General features: G+C 45.9%; 1 protein-coding gene across 8 annotated transcripts in view; it reads right to left on the minus strand.

Moving 5' to 3' along the window:
* NTRK3 (neurotrophic receptor tyrosine kinase 3) overlaps window positions 1-19,048 on the minus strand; it is a 379,441-nt gene that overhangs the window by 152,982 nt on the left and 207,411 nt on the right. For all 8 annotated transcript variants that reach the window (XM_012438677.3, XM_012438675.3, XM_012438676.3 and 5 more), the window contains one exon: window positions 5,358-5,546. In XM_012438677.3, the coding sequence (XP_012294100.2) occupies window positions 5,358-5,546 (189 nt within the window). The remainder of the gene's footprint in view (window positions 1-5,357; window positions 5,547-19,048) is intronic.

Genomic DNA, 19,048 nt, shown 5'->3' on the forward strand with positions numbered 1-19,048 from the left:
GCTCTCTCTTGTATGATCTGGAACAAGTCACTTTAAGTTCTCTGAGTCTCAGTTTCTTTATCTATAAAATGGAAGTGGCTGCTCCCCCTCAGATTGCTGGTTAAAGACCGTATAAGATGAAAAACATAAAACACCCACCCAGTGCTTGCTCTAGAGAGGCTGTTGATACAAATCAATAACCTTTTCACTTTCCTCTCTGTGAGTTTCTAGAGAGCCTGAGCATGGAGTCATCAGACACCTGTTAGTTAGCACCTTCTTTGACCCTAGTTCCATGCGTGGTTTCTGCAGAAAATAAAGAATTATGACACTAGGAATAAACTCAAAGTCGGGTTTGGGAAATAGGACATGTATAAATGAGAAATGACAGGATGACCTATGATTCGGCTCAAAGTCATTCAAGACCGAGGCACGGCACTGACAGCTATGGGTTAGAAGGAAGAGGGGACGGAAAAGACCCATTGGGATAGCATGAGACTAGGAATAATTCACAAGAAGCTAGAAACAAATGAGGTGTTAAATGAAGAACAGGGAGTAGAAGGAAAGAAAAGGGCACAAGGGTGGGGAGGGAAAATGGGCAGAAAAAGGTAGAGACTGGAGGTGTGGGACTGATAATCTGGAAAGAAGGAATAAAAGCTGGTGATTCATCAGCAGAAATCTGAAAGAGAGCGAGACAGGGAGGGAGGGAGGGAGGGAGGAAAGGCACAAGGTTCCCTGAGTGGTCCCACAGCAGGGGGTGCCATCCTACATCTTGGGGATTAGCTATGGTTGGCAGTGAGCCCATGAGGGTGGAGACCATGTGTCTCTTATTCCCCATCATTTCCAGTGCCTAAAAGGAGGGCGGACACAAACCCTCAATAAACATGGATTAAATAGATGAAAGGGGAAAATCAGCACAGTGGAAAGTGACTGGGATGCAAAGGAGGAAAAGAGGCCCAAAGGAACATAGTCAGGTTTTACAAAGTGATCACAGATGGAGAGCAGAGGCTCTCCTGGCGAAAAAGAAACAGAGGGGCCTTCAGGACAGAGACCTGCAAGAGGTGTGGCAGTGGGCAGAGGAGCAGACGGACACTACCTCCGTGGGGAGAAGAGAGGAAAGGATGGGCCGACCAGCATGGAGACGTGTCCTCTTTGCAGGCCCAGAGTGGGAAGGCTGGGAGGGCAGGCTGTGGGAAGGTGGACACGTTGCTTCCTCTGAGACAGGGACAATGTGGGAGCAAAGGCTCACGACGACACCTGAGGAAACTAGTTGTCTCTCCCCAGATGGTCTCTGTTTTCTCAACCAAGAGTATGGGTTTGGGGAGAAAAGGATGAACAGAGAACCCCAGGGCCTTAAAGAAAGCTGAGAAGCCTTTCAACTGGCCTATGGGAAAGGGCCGAAGTGTGACTCCTGAGACAGTGGTGAACAGTTCAGCCCTCACCCATGAATGATTTACTGCAGCCCAGAGCTATCACATGGGTGACAGAGGTAACTGAGGGCCCCTTGTTGCTACAGATAACTTTCAGCTTCTCTCCAGTGACCCACCTGGACTGGTCCCTCCCATTCTATCAGACCTAGCCTGAAGTCTAGGGTCCTCAGCATTGTGACCAGGAAGGCTGTATCCATTTCCTGATGCTTTCAAGAACAAGGGGGCTTTACATAAATAATGAACGGAGCTTTATTAGGCTTTGCGTTCTGGCTACATTGGTCAACTAGGAGCATCTTTATTCAGCTGTTTTGGAATCCCTGGAAAGGCCAAATAAATGCAGAATAAAGACAATGTCAAATGCAGAGCACTTGTTGGGAACACAGGTGTGGGGATGCAAGCATCTGATAAGGGATTTTACCAGGTGATCTCTAAATATCCCTGCAGCCTGACATGCTAGGAAAAATGCTATGAACCAGATTGAAGGCAGATAGAAAGTGAGAAGCAAAGAGAGGACCAGCATCCTAATCATTTCCATCAAAAAGATCCCACCATTTATGATAAACACATGAGTACAGAAAGGAAAGCACATTTGTGCTTAATCCATCACTAGAGGGACAGGGAAATGAGGCCTGAAGTCAGGTAGCATGTTCGTGCAATTCCACCCCACATTACACATTTTTAAATGAGACAGAGAAGGGAACCAGAATGAGGAGAACCCCTGGGGGAGTTACAGTATGAGCATTTTTATTCTCTTAATCTTCCTGGTTCTTGCCATCCCCGCAAAGGAGTGACCCTGGCCTTGTCTGCCACACCATAAATGCTCTCCACTTATTTATATGCCAAGACGCATGTGGCTTTAATTATTTATGATAGTGTCTCATCACATACAGGGATGTCTCTTGGAGTCTGTTCCCTCGACTGATGAAGCCTTGGTTAATCAGAGACCTGCTGCCGGCTCAGCCAGTAAATCTCCACTGAGGACTGGCCTGGGCCCCCCTTCACCCTGTCTGTGTGAGTCACCAAAGGATTAGCAGAGGGAGGATTAGTCAAATCCAGCTACAATGCTCCTGCTCATTGTCTGCCATGCCACTCATGTTTTCTGAAAACAATTATGAGCCATTCTGTCTACTGATAGAACAAAATCTACCACTTCTCTAAAAAGGCTACTTTCCCCTGCATCAGGGGGTTCTGATGATCTGGAGTCATCTCATGATATTCCTCTGATAAGGCATTGTTTATTTCCCCTGCTCCTTCAAGTCTCATCAATAAATCTGCTGCCTTTCCATTTTCACCAATCTTTTCTCATTTACACAGAACTGTCTGGATCCTTAGAATAGCCACTTTGAATCACAAGTCTAGAGGGCTCTAGAAGGAAGATTTCCTCCATATGGTTTGCCTAGTGTGATGAGTCCTTGGCTATGCCTTGTTTTGACACCAGAGAATGCTCACCAGGCCCCGTAGCTCCCTCCATAGCTCCCAGGCTTCTATGGGGACACTTATTCTGATGGCCCAGAGGAAACCTGCCTCCAACACACCAGATTCACCCCATCTCAAAATTGTGCCGATAACCTGGTACCAGGAGCTTCTGCGAGTGGATATGACTGTGAGATCGTATTCTGCACCAGGAACCCAGAGCTTCCACTAAAGAGGACAGAGGGATCCTCATTATGCACAGATGCTATATTTGGGAATTCACCCACTTTCTAAAATTTACGTGCAACCACAAAACCAAGACTCAAGGCACTTTTGCAGCCATTTAGGAACTTGTGTGGAGCAGTATGTGACCCTAGGTGCATGTTTTCAGTTGAGGCTGAACAAAGAGATATCTGCCTTCTTCCTTTGTCTTTTTTTTTTAATCATTTATTTTAATTGGGGAAAAAAAACTGTCATCTGTTCTATTTATCACATACAACATTGTCTTAAAGTTCTTGTTTCAGCTCTTATACTATAAACAACCATCCTTTCTGTGGTCTACTACAGACCACAGCTTTTACACTTTGGTATTTGTTGCTGCTGACGTTGCAGTTGAGTAGGGTCCCCAAGCATAGTTCTGAAGTATGGGCTAGTGTTCCTTAGCTCAGGACAGCTGTGATGTACATCACAGAAGAAAACACATGTTAGATAAGCTTTGCTCAGGGAAGAGTGACAGTGGCCATGGCCATGAGTTCAATGTTAATGAATCAACAATATGCATTAAATGGGTGTCTTTAAACAGAAACACACATACGACAAGGTTATGTATTGACTGGTTGATAGAATGTGACCAGAGGCTCACAGGAACCTAACCTCATGTCTTCCCTAGGAGCAATGGTTCAGTGTTCACTAATTCAGTGTTCACAGCGACTTCACAGAACACAACTGCTACAGTTAATGAGAATTGGCTGTATATTGAACACAGCAATGTCTATGTCTCTGCTCAAATACCTCCAGCACCCTAGAAAACTGAGTATCAACCCTAGACTGAGCTGAACCCAGCTATCACCATACAAGGTCCTTCTTCCCCGCCCCGCCCCCCCACGCCAGTCCAGGGGTGAGCTTGGTCTAAGACAAGAGATTTAGCCAGAGGTGAACTAATCTTTGCTCTGTGTTTTCCAAGGTTTTTCTGAAACACAGGTTTCTCTCTTCCTTGCCCAGCCCTGGTCCAGAACCCAGGTTTCCTTTCTTTGATACTAACAGGGAGCATCTGATACACACCGAGACAGATTCTGAAGAACACCCAAGCTTGGGAGGCAAATGATGGCCTTATGCTGACTCAGGCCCAGTCCCTCCTACTGTGACAATGCTCTCCTATAAATCAGAGCGGGTGAAATCAAGCAAAGGCTGATGGGTTAGCCCAATGCACACTCTGCTGTAAGATGAACCAGCAAGAGCAGAAAGAGTTCTGTGAGCTACCAAGACTGTGGCCCAAGTACAGACAGCTCAGCCCAGGGGCTGAGCAAGACCAGAAAGTGCCTCTTCCTAGGCCCACCCTGTGATCCACTGAGACATGAAGAGAATCCACTGGCAGGAAGCCTGGGGCAGCCCCCCAGAGCCTCAGTATTCCTGTCTGTAAGGTGAGGCCTCAACCTAGCCAATCACTTCTGTCCTTCCAGCTCTCAGGTAGACATGGGTGTCCCTGCTCTCCAGGGCCCTCTGTGCTCTCTCCTGAAGCAGTGGATCATTTCCTGGGGGGCAGGAACGGTGGGAGGAGCAGGGGTGTACTTGAGTGCTGCTGGGCCCAGATTGAACCTGGGCACACAGCATGAGGAACGCTGCTGGATGGACAGCCAAGCCACTGAGGCTCAGGAGCTGAGAGAGGGCCTAGCAGGACTCAGCAGAAGGACAAGGAAGGGGTTTGGAACCAAGAGGAGGTGGCAGATGAGAGGGAAACAGGTGCCCTGAGCCCTCTGGTGTGAGTGAGACATCTGCAGTGGGGAGGTCAGAGCTCCTAGCACTGGGGCTGTGATCGGAATCTCAGAAAGTGCACCCTTCGGGGCACTGGAGGGGCAGCTAGAGAGATGTTTCCATTCAAAGGTAATCACCGCCCTTCATTCCCTTCCCTCTCATGGAGGCTTGGGTGGAGGTTCTGGTGAGCTCAGGGGCTGCTGTCTGAACAGAGTCAGGTTATTTTTCCTGCTTACATAAGCCAGGTCTAGAGAAGAGAACAGCTTTGCTGTGTCTCCTGGCTTATTGGGAGCGCCTCTCAGTACCTATGGTCCTGCTGAACCCAGGTGAAGAAAAGAGGGAAGCAGACTCAGACCCACAGCCCCCCCTTCCCAGAGGACTCTGGTCCTGGGGACTCTTGGCTCAGGCTATTCTTAAAGTTTTAAGACAAACAGGGAGGGTCTCTTAGAAAGTGGGAGGTTGGCAGGTGGCAAGTCACCCTAGAAGGTTCCAGAACCCCAGGTACATGGTCTATCACCAACCTCCCGCCCCTCCCCAGGAGGGAGAGCATTCCATCCCAGTACTTACACGTGTCCGGCTTGTGGCAGTTGTGTCCCTGACGGAAGTACTGGGGGTTCTCAATGACTGGGATGCGGGTCATGCCAATGACCACAGTGTCGGGCCCGGCGTCCAGCGACGAGGGTGTGGTGATGCCGTGGTTGATGTGGTGCAGTGGGCTGGCTGAGTCCTCCTCGCCACTGATGACAGCCACGGGACCTGCACACACCGAGAGAGACGCGGGACCTGGTGACGTCACATCCGGCCAGTTCCCAGTCCTGCCCACAGACCACCCCAAACTGCTTTTCCCATCATAAACATTTTATTTATTAATTTTTCCTTTTGGAGGGTGTTTTTGTTTTTGTTTTGTTTTTTGTTATTTTTGATATTCAGTTGTTTAGGTTTCTAGTATATTTTAGATATATCAGATATATATGGCCTATCAGATATAGATGGCTTACAATTTTTTTTTTCCATTCTATAGGTTGCCTTTTTTTTTTTTTTTAATGAGATAGAGTCTCGCTCCATCTCACTTAGGCTGGAGGGCAGTGGCACAATCTCAGCTCACTGCAACCTCTGCTTCTTGGAACCAAGCTATTCTTTTGCCTCAGCTTCCCAAGTAGCTGGGATTACAGGCCCCTGCCACCATGCCTGGCTAATTTTTGTATTTTTAGTAGAGACAGGATTTTACCATGTTGGCCAGGCTGGTCTCAAACTCCTGACCTCAAGTGATCCACCTGCTTCATCCTCCCACGGTGCTAGGATTACAGGTGTGAGCCACCACACTGAGCCCACATTTTCTTTATTAGCAAAATCCACTAGAAAAGTATTCCTCAAATGCACTGCATTCTGAATTCAGAGAAACACCCTAAATTCTCTTTCTTGAGAATTACTCACCCAACAAACCATGGAAACAGCTGCAAAATCAAAGTGAATTTAAATGATCCTAGCATAAATTATTTTCACTTTCTCCCAAATCCAAATTAGTTCAAAATAAGAGTTTTAAATATGTTTATTATGTAGCAACAATGGGATTTTTAAAAAGACCTAGCAGTAGTTTGTACCCTGCCCCTCCTCTTCTTCAAAAATGGCTGATACTGGGTTTCATCTCCAGAGGTTCTGATTCAATTGGTCTGGGGGTACAAGCTGGACATCAGAGTCCCATGTACAACCAGGATCAAGAACCTCTGATTCAAAGACCCAGAGCCTCTGCAGCTGGCCACAAGGCTCCCAGGGGAGTATGCTGTAGCTTTTACTGCACTTGGCCATCAATCCTCCCTTATTCACAGTGAGGTAAGCCCAGTGTGGGCCTGGACGTAACCTGAACCAAGTTTAACAAACGACAGTAACTAAGCTGCATCATAATTTGCATACTGGCAGCTGCGCCAGCTGCCTCACTCTTGAAATGTCCTCCTTGACCCAATGGCTTCAAAGGAACATCATTTGTGTCTTCACCAACCCCAGCTTCACTCTTGCTTATTTCTAACCCAGAGAAGAAATCCAGTAAGTACATGCAGTTACTCAAAAAGCCCAAGATGGCAAAGACAATTAATGCTGCAGTCTTGGTAGAAGAATGGTTTTGTTTGGTGCCATGATTCTCCCATACATACAAATAAAACTCCTGTAAAGTGAATTAGCTGTGACTGTTTGTGGCTTCATATGACTGGCGTTTTAAATGGCTGCTTTGCTAGACACACAGTCCCCAGACAAAGTGCCTGCTGTGATTTGGTTTTGCAGCTTGAACAATATTTCCACTGCAGAAATCCATTACATCTTACTGAAGTTTATGGAGAGAATATTTCCAATCAAATAGCGAGGTGAAGCACCAATGAGGCAGAACTAAATGGGAGACTGGTAAATGCAAACGGAGGACCCTGAATTCCACTCCATCAGCACAGACAGGCTTATTCCAATCCATGACAAATGTCTGACTGTGTTTGGAGACCATGTGGAAACGTAGCTGTAAGTGGTTGCCCAAATACTCGCAATAATCACTTGCCTTGCAAAAAAGAAGCCAGTTCCTGAAAACACCTTGTAAACTCTTTGAAAAACTTTATAGCAAATTCCAGTTAAACAGGGAAAACTAAGTACTGGTTTTTATCCTCCTTCCCTCCTCAAACATATACTAAACATTCCCTCCACTAAAATAAAATTTTAAAAAATCAATAAATATGTGTTCACAAAGAGAAAGGGGAAGAGATAAAAGGAAATAAGATATTTCAATGATATTCTGGAATTTGAAAAGTCTAAGGAGGCAAGAGGAGGAAAGATGGAAGAGTGGGAGAAGAGATGAACAACAGGAGTGGGGGAACGTGTGCAGGCAGTCAGTTCTGCTGGAAAGAATCGCTACCTGAAGAGACAAGAGAGCCAGGAAGGCTGAGGTGGAGTGGGGCTCTAGGCGGAAACAAGGCACCCCAGCCATCACCTTGCCCCCTTACCACAGGACTCTAGTGGTTCACCCAGAGACACTGAACCCAGAAGGCTCAGGGGAGGGCTGGGATGAAGCATGAAGTCGAGCCCCTTCTTCCTGCAACCCTGCCTCCCCACCACCCAATCTCATTTCATACCAGCACCCTGCCAGAGATTAGAGAATACATCTCTGGATGAATTCTCTCAAAAAAATACTTCTCGGTATGGACATTTGGGGATCTCCCAATAAAAAGTCAAGTTCATTCTGTGATCATGCCACAGTGAAGCCTGCCAGTTGGCAAGTCCCACCCATGCACACAAGGCAGAATGGTACTAGTTTTCCAGGGCTCAATTCCTAAATAGAAAAAAACAGTTCAGGATCATCAGGTACTTCAGTGAAGCTCCAGTATGAGAGACCACAAGACAAGTAGACCATCAGCGACCTGCAGAAAACAGAGGCAATGCAGGAAGCAGAAGAAGACTTTCTAAAAGAATTACTAATATCCTCAGAGCCGTCAGTGAAAACACTGCATTTATAAAAGCAAGACAGTATTTAAAACGTGAACAATTAGAGGGTAGTGAAGAGTCCTGGGAATAACAATCACCAAAATTTTAAAGTTAAAGAAGAGTAGAAAATAAAGTCAAGAAATCTTCCAGAAAATCAAACAAATTGGAAAGAGGTGGTAAATAGAAAAGGAAAGATAAGAAAATCAAAGGTTTGATAAAGAGATCCAAAATCTAATTATAGGACATCCCAGAGAGACAAAAAAAGAGAAAAAGAGAGACAAGGAGAATGAATATGAATAGAAGAGATGAATAGAGAACTAAAAAACTTACGGAAATTTCACCCAAATTATTTACCCAGTTTCCAGAACAATTAACACAAGTATACAAGCATGCATGTATGTGCAGACACACACACACACACACACACACACCCAAGGCACACATTTACAAAATGCCAGAGCCCTGGGGATAAAGAGAAGATGCTAAGAGCTTCCAGGCAGGAGGGATACATTTATAAAAGAACAGTGATCAGAAAGACAATGGAATCATTCTCTATAACAGTATCACTATTGTTACTGTACAGAGCGATTTCTTCAACATTTGGATGGGCAACTTTTCAACCTGGAAATCTACACCTAAAAAAATAAATAAATCCAACGTAAGGGCAAAATAAAGGTAATTGCAAATGTGTAAATATTTGCCTCGCCCATCCCCTCCTTAGGATGCATCTGGAAGAGGGATGTCAGCAAAACAGGGGCAAGCAAGGAAAAGAGGAAACTGGGGATTTAGTATCACAGAGAGGCAGTCTCAGGCCACAGGGCTACAGGAAGTAGGTGTCTGGAGGGAGAGTTACAGAATACAATGATGAAGGAGGCAGGATCCATGCCCAGGCTATCTTGTTTACTCCAAAGCTCACAAGCCTTCACTCCAACTACAGACTACTTGCTTTATTAGAACTGTAAACCACAGACTGCAGGAAGACACAAAGACCACGCAATGGAAGTGATGCCCTCAATCTCATCCCTTTCTGTTCTCAGCATACTAGGATGTGGACTGTTACAGTGACATGGAGGAAGGATACAGAAGAGGGAGAAGTTTGAGAAGATACATCAAGATTTAAACCTTTTGTCAAAGGCTGTTTCTTTGAATCTGCTCATGTGAAGTCCATCCATAGCCTGGGATCTAAAACAGTCTCCACCTTCTCTACATGATTTGAGGATTTGAAAAAGCTGAGGTAAGAACCATAGATGGAAGTGTCCTGCCACAGGCTCGCAAGCCTTGGGAAGGAATGAGGTCACCCAGGAAGACGATGGAGACGAAAGAATAAAGCCAGACATCAGAGCCCTGAGGACCCCAATACCTAAAATGTGGGCACTGGAAGCAGAGCAAGGGAAAAGAGAACTGTCAGAGATGTGGCAGGAAACAGCACTTGGGAGGCCAAGGCAGGCAGATCACATGAGGTCAGGAGTTCAAGACCAGCTGGCCAACATGGTAAAATCACATCTCTACTAAAAATACAAAAATTAGCTGGGCACGGTGATGCACACCTGTGATCCAAGCTATTTGGGAGGCTGAGGCAGGAGAATCACTTGAACCTGGGAGGCGGAGGTTGCAGTGAGCTGAGATGGTGGCGCTACACTCCAGCCTGGGCAACAGAGTGAGAATCCCCATCAAAAAAATGAAAATTCAAAGAAGGAGACTTTCTAGAAGTTCAAAAGACACATATACTGAGGACACATAGAATTAAGCTCGGAAATAGGCCACTGTGTTGGAAAATGTGGAGGTTACCTTAATGAGAGAAGTTTCTATGGAGTATTAAGGAAAAGTCCAATTATAGTGAGTTGAGGGTTTACTTGGAGAAATCATAATCACTGTAGTAAGTTTTATTATTGAGTGCTTCCTATACATCAGGCTCTGTAAAGGCACCTAATCTTATAATGCCTCTGTGACACTGGCACCATCATTTTCCCCATTTTAAAGACGGGGGCATTAAGGCATACAGCAGTGACCCACCCAAGGACAGATGCCTAGCAGAGAAGTGGTGATGCTGGAACTCAAACTCACATTCTGGCTCCGGAGCCAGTGCTCATAACCCCCAGCCAGCACTGTCTCCCTGAAAGTGCAGACTGTAGGGGAAAGAATTGTGCAAAGGGATACTTGATCAATTCCGGTACATCAACCTCCTCATAAGCAGCTGCCTTCGATTGCAGCTCCCCAAGACCCTTTTTAAAGATGTTCCTCTTGACCCTTGAGAATTGGAACAGGAGTGAGTCACCTCATTAGGCTCACCCAGATAGATTACAGATAATTCATCATGTCTTCTTCCCAGTACTGCTGAGTGTTCCTATTAAACTATATCCACAGCAGAAAAGAGCATCACACCACCAAACTCCTGTCCCATTCCCAAGGCCCTCTTACTCACCTTCACTTCTATAAACTACATTCCTTAAAAGAAAACCCAATAAATAGCACATAGACCCATCACTTCAAAGGATGTAAGGGGAGGGCCCTGTAATTTGCCCCTGCCTTCCTGTGTCTGAGTCCAGCAGAGCTCCTTATAGGGCTACAGCTGGCACAGGGCCAAGATGAGTCTTCCTTAGACAGGGCTGCTCTGGGTATGTAGCAGCTCTAGACTTGGGCATGAAAAGCCAGTCTCAGCTTCATCAACCATAACAAATGTACCACTCTGTGGAGGATGCTGATCATGAGGGAGGCTGTGCACGGGTAGGGGCATGAGGTAGATGAGAAATCTCTGTACGTTTTATTTGATTTTGCTGTGAACCTAAAATCACTCTAAAAATAAAGTATAATAAAACAAAAAATTTTAAATGTAAAAAACAGGGCAGTCTCCCCAACACACACACACACACACACACACACACACACATTTCCAAACATCCCTTGTGGTGACAGAGCTGTGCCAGGTTGAGAATCACTGATAGAGACATCAACATTTTATTCCATGAAACTCTGGCCAGTTCTCACACCACTGGCCTCAGGGGAAAACCCACAGATGTGTGGTCCCTCTAGGGGAGGAAGCATTTGTTCTCACCTTAAAAACCACAGTGTAGACTGTTCTCACCTTAATGACCACAGCGAAGAATTTGTTAAGATACTGAAGGAGGGACAACTAATATGGAGAAAAATATCTCAGCTGTCTGGGCAGCTTTATTCTATTTTCTTGAAGCTGTTGAAGTGGAAGGCAGGTCAAGAGGAGTGAAGCTTTGATGTCTACTGAGCCCTCCACACACACACACACACACACACACACACACACACACACACACACCACCTACTACCTGTTATTAGCCTCTCTGCTGTCACTAATCCATTCCAAATTACACAATTACTTTGTTACGCAACACTAATAATTAAAAAGAAAAGAAACATTCTCATAGCCTTTATAGTAAGTGCAAGTTTGGAGAGAGACCCTCAAGGGAATAGAGGTCTGCACAGACTCTCAACATCATATTATTCTTTTCTAAAATTGGTGTGATCCATGGTGGGTTTTATTCAGATCCCATGGTGGATTTTTTTTTTTTTTCTTCAGATCCATGGTGGGTTTTATTCTTCCAATCACACCGTAACAGAACCATTGGATGACTGGAGAAACTCAATGGCCCTGACAGGTGCCATTCCCCGCAGGATGGTCCATACTCTCTGCCCAAAGGCTTTCTCCTCTCCTCCCTGCTCCTTCCACAGAGGAAAGATGAGGGTGTAGAGTAAGGAATGGCTCCAATTTCCATAAGTGGTTTATTCCAAGGTGGGATTCAGGTTCCCAGAGAAAGTGAAAGTCTCTGATGGCAACAGCGGAGAGGGAACTTACTGCAGTAGCATGAGCTTCCGTCCAGGTGGGCTGAGCCCCAGTCCCAGGAGGAAAACCTGGGACAGCAAGTCACCCTGAGGACCTGTGGGTACACCACCATTCTGCAGAAGCTTCTGGTGACTCCAGAGAAAGGTTTTCTCAAGGTTTGTAATGCACAAAGAGAGGGGGAAAGAGGTGAGTCACAGATTCCCTCCCAGGGAATCCATTGACACTTCAATACTCACTCCCTCTTTCAGATCAGGGGAAAGATGGCCTTGGAATCATTTTCTCAAATGCCATACCCTTGGCTCTACAACTCTGCTCTGTTCCAGCAACTCTCTGACTTACAGATTATTGACCATTCTCAGAAATGTAGCCCCAAGAAAATCCAGCCACTGGCCCAACCCTAGGGCATTTGCCCAGCCAACGTGTAGAAGTGGTTCTTCTCCAAATTCTGAAAGAGTGACAGAGCCCCAAGGATGCTGGGATCTCCATAGTTTATAAGAAAAGGGAAGATGGAGGGAAAATAAAACTGACATTAATTAAATACCTACTACATGCCAGACATGTTGCTAGGCATTTTGTTCTCATCTCATTTGATCCTCAAAAACTACGACTATTCTCATTTAATCAACCACAAAACTGATCCTCAAATAAGTTTAAGTCGTTTTCAACAATCACCTACTCAAGAAGTGGTGGAACCTATATTCAAAGCCATCTTTGACTCCAAAGTTCTGACTCTTCACACCAAACTACCCATTTTCTCAACAGTATAGCTGACACCAAGTATTTTTCACATACAGAGAGTACTTGGTGTGAATACATGAGCCCATATACAGAAGGCAAGATGCCAGCTCCCCTGTGACTGGGGCTAAATCAGTGCATCTAATGATGGACTGCCAAATGTTTTCAGGTTGGCTCAGCCCACACAAAATAGCTCTGGGCTGATAAGTCCAACAGATAGAGTTAAACTGTGCAATTTCAAGGCCAGAATCAATTTCTGTACTCCTTCCTTTACACCTGTGCTTCCTTGCTAGCGGGGCAGCAATCTCACTTCCCAACTCAGAAAGCCCTCTTGGGAGCTGTGGTAAGCATAACTGCTATTTACGAGTATATTGAGGCACTCACTAGGACTGCAGTTTTGTGGACCACCTTGAAGTTAAACAGTACCCCCATCACTTTCCCTGAAATGAAAAGTGAGCAGAAGTGAGGATGCATCGCTCCCACACGGAAGCGTGAAGATCCAGTGTGAACTGTCACATTCCCTTTTGTGCTGGCATTTGTGGAAGCACGAGGCAGAACCCCACTCAGTCCCAGTCTCAGTGAGGCCAACAGAGCGAAGGGCTCCCACCAGCACCTGGTGCAGCCCTGGTGACCTGTGAAATGCAGCACTGTTGTTTTAAGCAATTGTGATTGGTGGGGGTGGTGTCTATCACATCTCCACATTCACCAATGGTACTTAATCTTTTCATTCATACACTTCATATGCTTCCCACCATCTTCAGCAAGTCTCTGCAGAAGTCTCTCATGCAAAAAAACAAAAAAAGGGAGCTTGTCGTCCTCAATGATACAATCCATTTTAAAAATGCCTCCTCCCCTCTTTCTGTCCCAAAGTTGGGCTCAAATCTTCAGTTCCACAGAGTCAGATCATGACCACCTACATCTGACTTGGGTTGCAGAGGCATGTAAGACTGCATGGGTCTCATGCCTTTTTAATGTGTCAGAATGAAGCAAACAAGCCAACCTTCGGATTAAGAAAATGATTTTTTTAAAACCTCAACCTTTTCCTACTGATAGAAATCAAACACTGACATGTCCCTGGTGGGCGAGGGCTTCGCATCAACAAATCTGGGAGCAGGAACTCATAAAATGAAATAAGTGGAAGCACAACAAACACAATTAAAAATCCAGCCATGCTCAGAGAGGGATTCCATTTACTGTCTCATAAAAAAAGAGCCTGGTCCTCAGAGGCAAACAAAAGAAAATCAATTTCTTAATTTTTATTGGCAGATGTGGGACAGAGGCCAAGTGAACATGGGCTGCACCCAAGAGCAGACCTGGGGACGAGTCACAGCCTTCTGTTCCTAGACCCATTCCTCTGTGCCCTCCCCTCTCTGCCTCCTCTGCTTCCAGACAGACTCTGCCCTCTGTGGTCTCCGGGGCACACGGGGTCCTGCCGGCAGCACAGCAAAGCACGTCCTCCTCACTTCTCTGCTCCTCTCCCTGAATCATTTCCCAAAAGATAAGCTTTATTTTCTGGCTCGGATTCCCTCCCAGCCCCTTACAGGAACCAAAGACGTTGTTCATGCCTCGCAGCATCCATACCTCAGAGGTATCGCTTGGTGATTGAATATGGTATTGCTCATCAACCAGCCCAAGAACACACACTTAAGGAAGGGGAAGGCAGGATGGGTATTCAGAATACTAGGCTTCCCTGACCTCCCTTAGTCATCACGGCAACCTTGGGGTAGATCCTTTCGTCCCCAGTGATGTAGTTGAGGATACTGAAGCTCAAAGTTTCATAATTTGCCCAAGGTCACACAGTTAATAAATAGCAAACAGATCCATGTCCATCTGACTTCAAAGTCTGGGCTCATTTCACTGCAGCACCATGCTGCCCCCGACCCAGTACTGTTTTCCTGACAATGGGACAAGTCAGCCACAGTCTCCTTCCCATCCCCAACCTTTACACCCTTGACATTCATTGGTAAGAGAACTGGCTTTGTGTAGGAGAAGCCCATGACATTTCCAGGAAACTTCAGACCCACAACTGTGGCACGAGGATGGAGCTGTCAGGGGCAACCAGCAATTCATAGCACAAGAATGGCCGGCAGCAAGGGGCCTGAGAATGTCAAAACGAGCAGCCTGGGGGGAAGGCCGACGCCATCAGACTTCTCCAAAGACTCTTTGTACAGACAGTATTTCAGACCATCCCAGGCATCAACAGGAAGTGAGTATTTACCTTCTGATTGTATATATAAGATGACTGGAATACAAAATGCTGAGTTTTTGTTCCAAGACCCAATAAAGAGATCACAGTTCAAATTTCAACATGTCTAAATTCAGTTCCAGCCACTATGGCTAGCTAGTGTTACCTCAAAATAGAGACATTCATTTTCCCTAAAGATTTACCTTTAACTTTTCCCCAACTTCTTGGGGACCTTTGAAGACTGGGAGGAAACATGACTTGAGGCCATGCAGTGCCAGGGGCTGGCACGCTGAATCCCTACTGTCCTCATGCCTTCACCCACTCACTCCTGTCTCTTTTGGCACTTGCAATGATCTGATGTCAACACCAAGACCAAGAGAATGAGAGCCCAATTCCTGAGGGCTGAGCTCAAATGCCTCTGACTTTACCTAGGTCACAAGAGGGAAATCTAATATCTAAAACCCCACTAGGTGATCCTGGATGGTTTCAATATGAAGTTCTTTCAAATTAAAGTGAGGCATAATGAGTCAGAAGAAAGAGAACAAACTGATGCTGAGAAGAAGAAAATCCTTTTCTGGAGGAATGTGGGTCTTAGAGGCGCTGAATGATATAAGACTTCCCAACTAGACACATCACCCACAGTTGTATGGCTCCTATACACTGCAATAACGTATCCAGGGTATGTCTGAAGAAAACCCTTTCCCTAGTATTGCTAAATACACATGGAGTGATACCATGGCATATTACCACCCTCAGAAAAGTCAGAGTGATGGTCTTAAATACCTGTGCAGTAAAACACAATAATAATAGCTGTGGTCTGCTATCACTTCTTGACCAACACTGGTCACTTGTTGGCACCGTACTGGGCTCTGCATGATGTCCAATGCTCACAGTGCCTCATGAGGTGGGTCCTATAATTAGAGTCAGAACAGTTAAGTAGTCTGCATAAGGTCACACAGCTAGTAGGTGGCAGTGTCATGATTCTCACTGGAGCTGTGGGATTCCCAGGTCTGTGTTCTTAATCTCGCCCCTCCCTACCTCAAGTTACATAATCATATGGCCCCAAAGCACTAGGTCTAGAATGAACACACTTCTGAACTCTAATGCACCTAAATCGAAGATGCCGAAATGAGGCCTGAATTTACAGTTAGTGGGAAAACACGGAAGTCCAATGTCTTCTTCTAGGCCATTCTGAGAATGTGAATTCAGTCCCACACTCTGAGAATCCTGTGTGCTCACACTCAGCTCACCCTGGGCTTGACACAGACCTATCATCTTATATCAGACAAAACGGTATTTTCCCTTTTATTAGAAAATATTCACTGCAGCACCATGCTGAGTTCAACAAGCTCGGAAGGTCATTCTGCTGGGGGCTGTACAGGCCTGAACTGTGCACCCTCTCGCTGCAGGAACACAGGCCCTGCCTCTGCAGAAGGGATGGACTATTGCAGGTGCACTGGTCTCCTGTGGCCTCTTGCCTACTGCTCACTGGACCAGGTGTTGGCACCTGCCCATCATAGTTGGCAGGCCTCCCAGGCCCAGCTCTCTACTGAGGCACAGAGTTGCCTCCAACTAGATTAGCACATCCAAGTCTCAGGATCGATAATAGGAGCCCGCCACCCTGTGTCTGTGGCAAGGGCATCTTGTGGACAAGTCACAGAGCGATCCTATGACATTTTACTTCTGGAAGTTGTGCCATCAGCCAGTGTTAGAATTTTCATCAGAATCGTGTACCCATATAAAGCAATGAGGAACCCATCTGCATATAAACCCACCCTTCTGTTGAATGTCCTGGGGTCAACGCTGGCCCATCTCCTTACTTATCTCAATTCAAGCTTCTCAGTTGGTCCTAAAATTCTCTATATCATAAATCCCTCCAAGGCAGGGACCCTATCCTGGACATCTTTGAATTTCACTGAGTTCCTAGTAAAGTCCCTTTAAGAGACCAGGCAATTAGAAAATACATGTTTTCCAAGTGCTACCACAGACATCAGTAAGCATTGGCTCTCCAAAGGTATGAGCTTCCTAGAGCTGCCATAACAATGGCAACAAAACACAAACTAGGTGACTTAGAACAACAGAAAGTTATTCTCTACAGTTGTGGAGGCTAGCAGTTGGAAATCAAGGTACCAGCTGGGCCACAGTCCCTGAGACGCTGGATAGAATCTCTCCTTGCCTCCACAAAGCTTCTGTTGATGGCTGCCAATCTTTGTCATTTTTTGGCTTGTCAATGCATCTCTCTGACCTCTGTTATCACATGGTCTTCTCCTCTCAACACATGGTATTTTCTCTTTGTGTGTGTCCATTTCTGTATCTCTTCTCCTCTTTTTATAAGTCAAACTAGATCAAGGGCTCACTCTATTCCTGTATCACTTCATCTCAACTTAAATCTTAATTCCATCTGCAAAGATGCTATTTCCAAATAAGGTCACATTAACAGGTACTAGTGATTAAGACTTCAACATATCTTTTTGCAAGACACAATTCAACCCACAGCACCATGTCTCCCATATATCTAGCCTTCAGCACCCAGGCTGGCACATCAGTGGCAGGCACAGGGGATGAAATGACGTTATAAGGATAGTGATAGATGTAGAGGAATCTCAGGCTCTGGGTGAATTGGGAGTTCAATCTACAGGCATTTAATCTCCCAAGAGCAGCTCCCCAGGGACTGTAGCAATATCCACCCTCTAGAATCCTTGAAAGTGACCTACACACTACAGCTCATGATTCATGCACACCTTCCAGACTGGCCTTTCCTGCCCATGTGCTCACCAAATACCTCCTCCTGTGCTGGGCCCTGAGCTGGGGACTAAAAACGGAAGGAAAAAGACACAACTCCAGTCTGAACAGGTCCCCAGGTCTATAGGGGGGATGGGGTAACACAAATAAACCAACAGAGATGACACATGGGAAGAGCACCATGTTACAGGTGCATTCAGGACCTGAGGCAGCACCTGAGACAGTCATCCAGGGAAGGATGCCTCACCTAGCAAACACATTAGCCTGCAGCTCCATCCGCCCACACCCTTTAGCCTTGGTTCCACCCCTGAAGACTTTGTCTAGCCTCCTGCTTTCTCAGGGGAGTCACCTTCATGGCACCTTGAACCTTGGCCGCTGTCTCTTCCCCCCACAAACCTGGACAGCAGCCGGGCAAGGGGCCCAGCAGCCTCTGTTAATCTCTTGGCTCACTCATCCCTTTCACAGACATGCCATAAAAATGATATAAGCATTTCATTCAAACCGTGCTGCAGCAGGAATGGCGAGGGTACCGAGGGTCGATTGATTTCCAGCATGTGCGGGTATAAATGCAACACCAAAATCAATTGAAATAACACCACATCAGTTCTGTGATCTCTTCCCTCGTACAGCATGCTTTATATACCGTAGTACCTGCTCCTGTCTACACGCCTGCCCTGGCTGCCCTGCAGCGGCTCCGTGGGCAAGGCTGACAGCTGACATCCACAGAGCCATGTGCTCTAAGAAGCCCCTTAAGTCACACAGGGAAAGGCAGTGAGATTCCACCATGCCCACCAGTAGACCCTCATAAAGATGCCGGAAATCCCGTGTGCACCCACACAGATGTGCTCCTGAACAAGAATGTGTATGAACTCACACGTGAACTAGCACCAGTTGGTTGCCTATTAAACACGTGTGTAAGGAGATTTACTGGTATGCATTTCTAATTGTATACCTTCCTCCATCTCACCAGATAAAATATTTCCATAAGTGATGTATATAATACACTTATGTGTTATATATCCAGGAGCATCAAACACCCAAACAGAATACCCCAAAAAGTGGTGGCGAGGTAGATTGGGGGGGATTCCATAGTACTGAGTTAGCCCTGGTACCAAGGGAAAAAAAATCCAAAGATCTAATCTGAAAATGTATATTTTTTTGCAATTTTGTGACTTCTCACAATCAGTTTATAATATTATCCTTGTATTGACATCCAGCTCAGGTTATATTATTAGACTGGCCAATTCATCAAAACTTCTCACGTCATGGTACCTCCTCACCGAAAGTCTCTTTCTTCATGCATCCATTAACCTAAAAATGGTTCGGGTA

This window comes from Aotus nancymaae, unplaced genomic scaffold (genome assembly GCF_030222135.1).
Source record: "Aotus nancymaae isolate 86718 unplaced genomic scaffold, 86718_ANA_hifiasm-v0.15.2.pri h1tg000014l, whole genome shotgun sequence".
Classification (NCBI taxonomy): Eukaryota; Metazoa; Chordata; class Mammalia; order Primates; family Aotidae; genus Aotus; species Aotus nancymaae.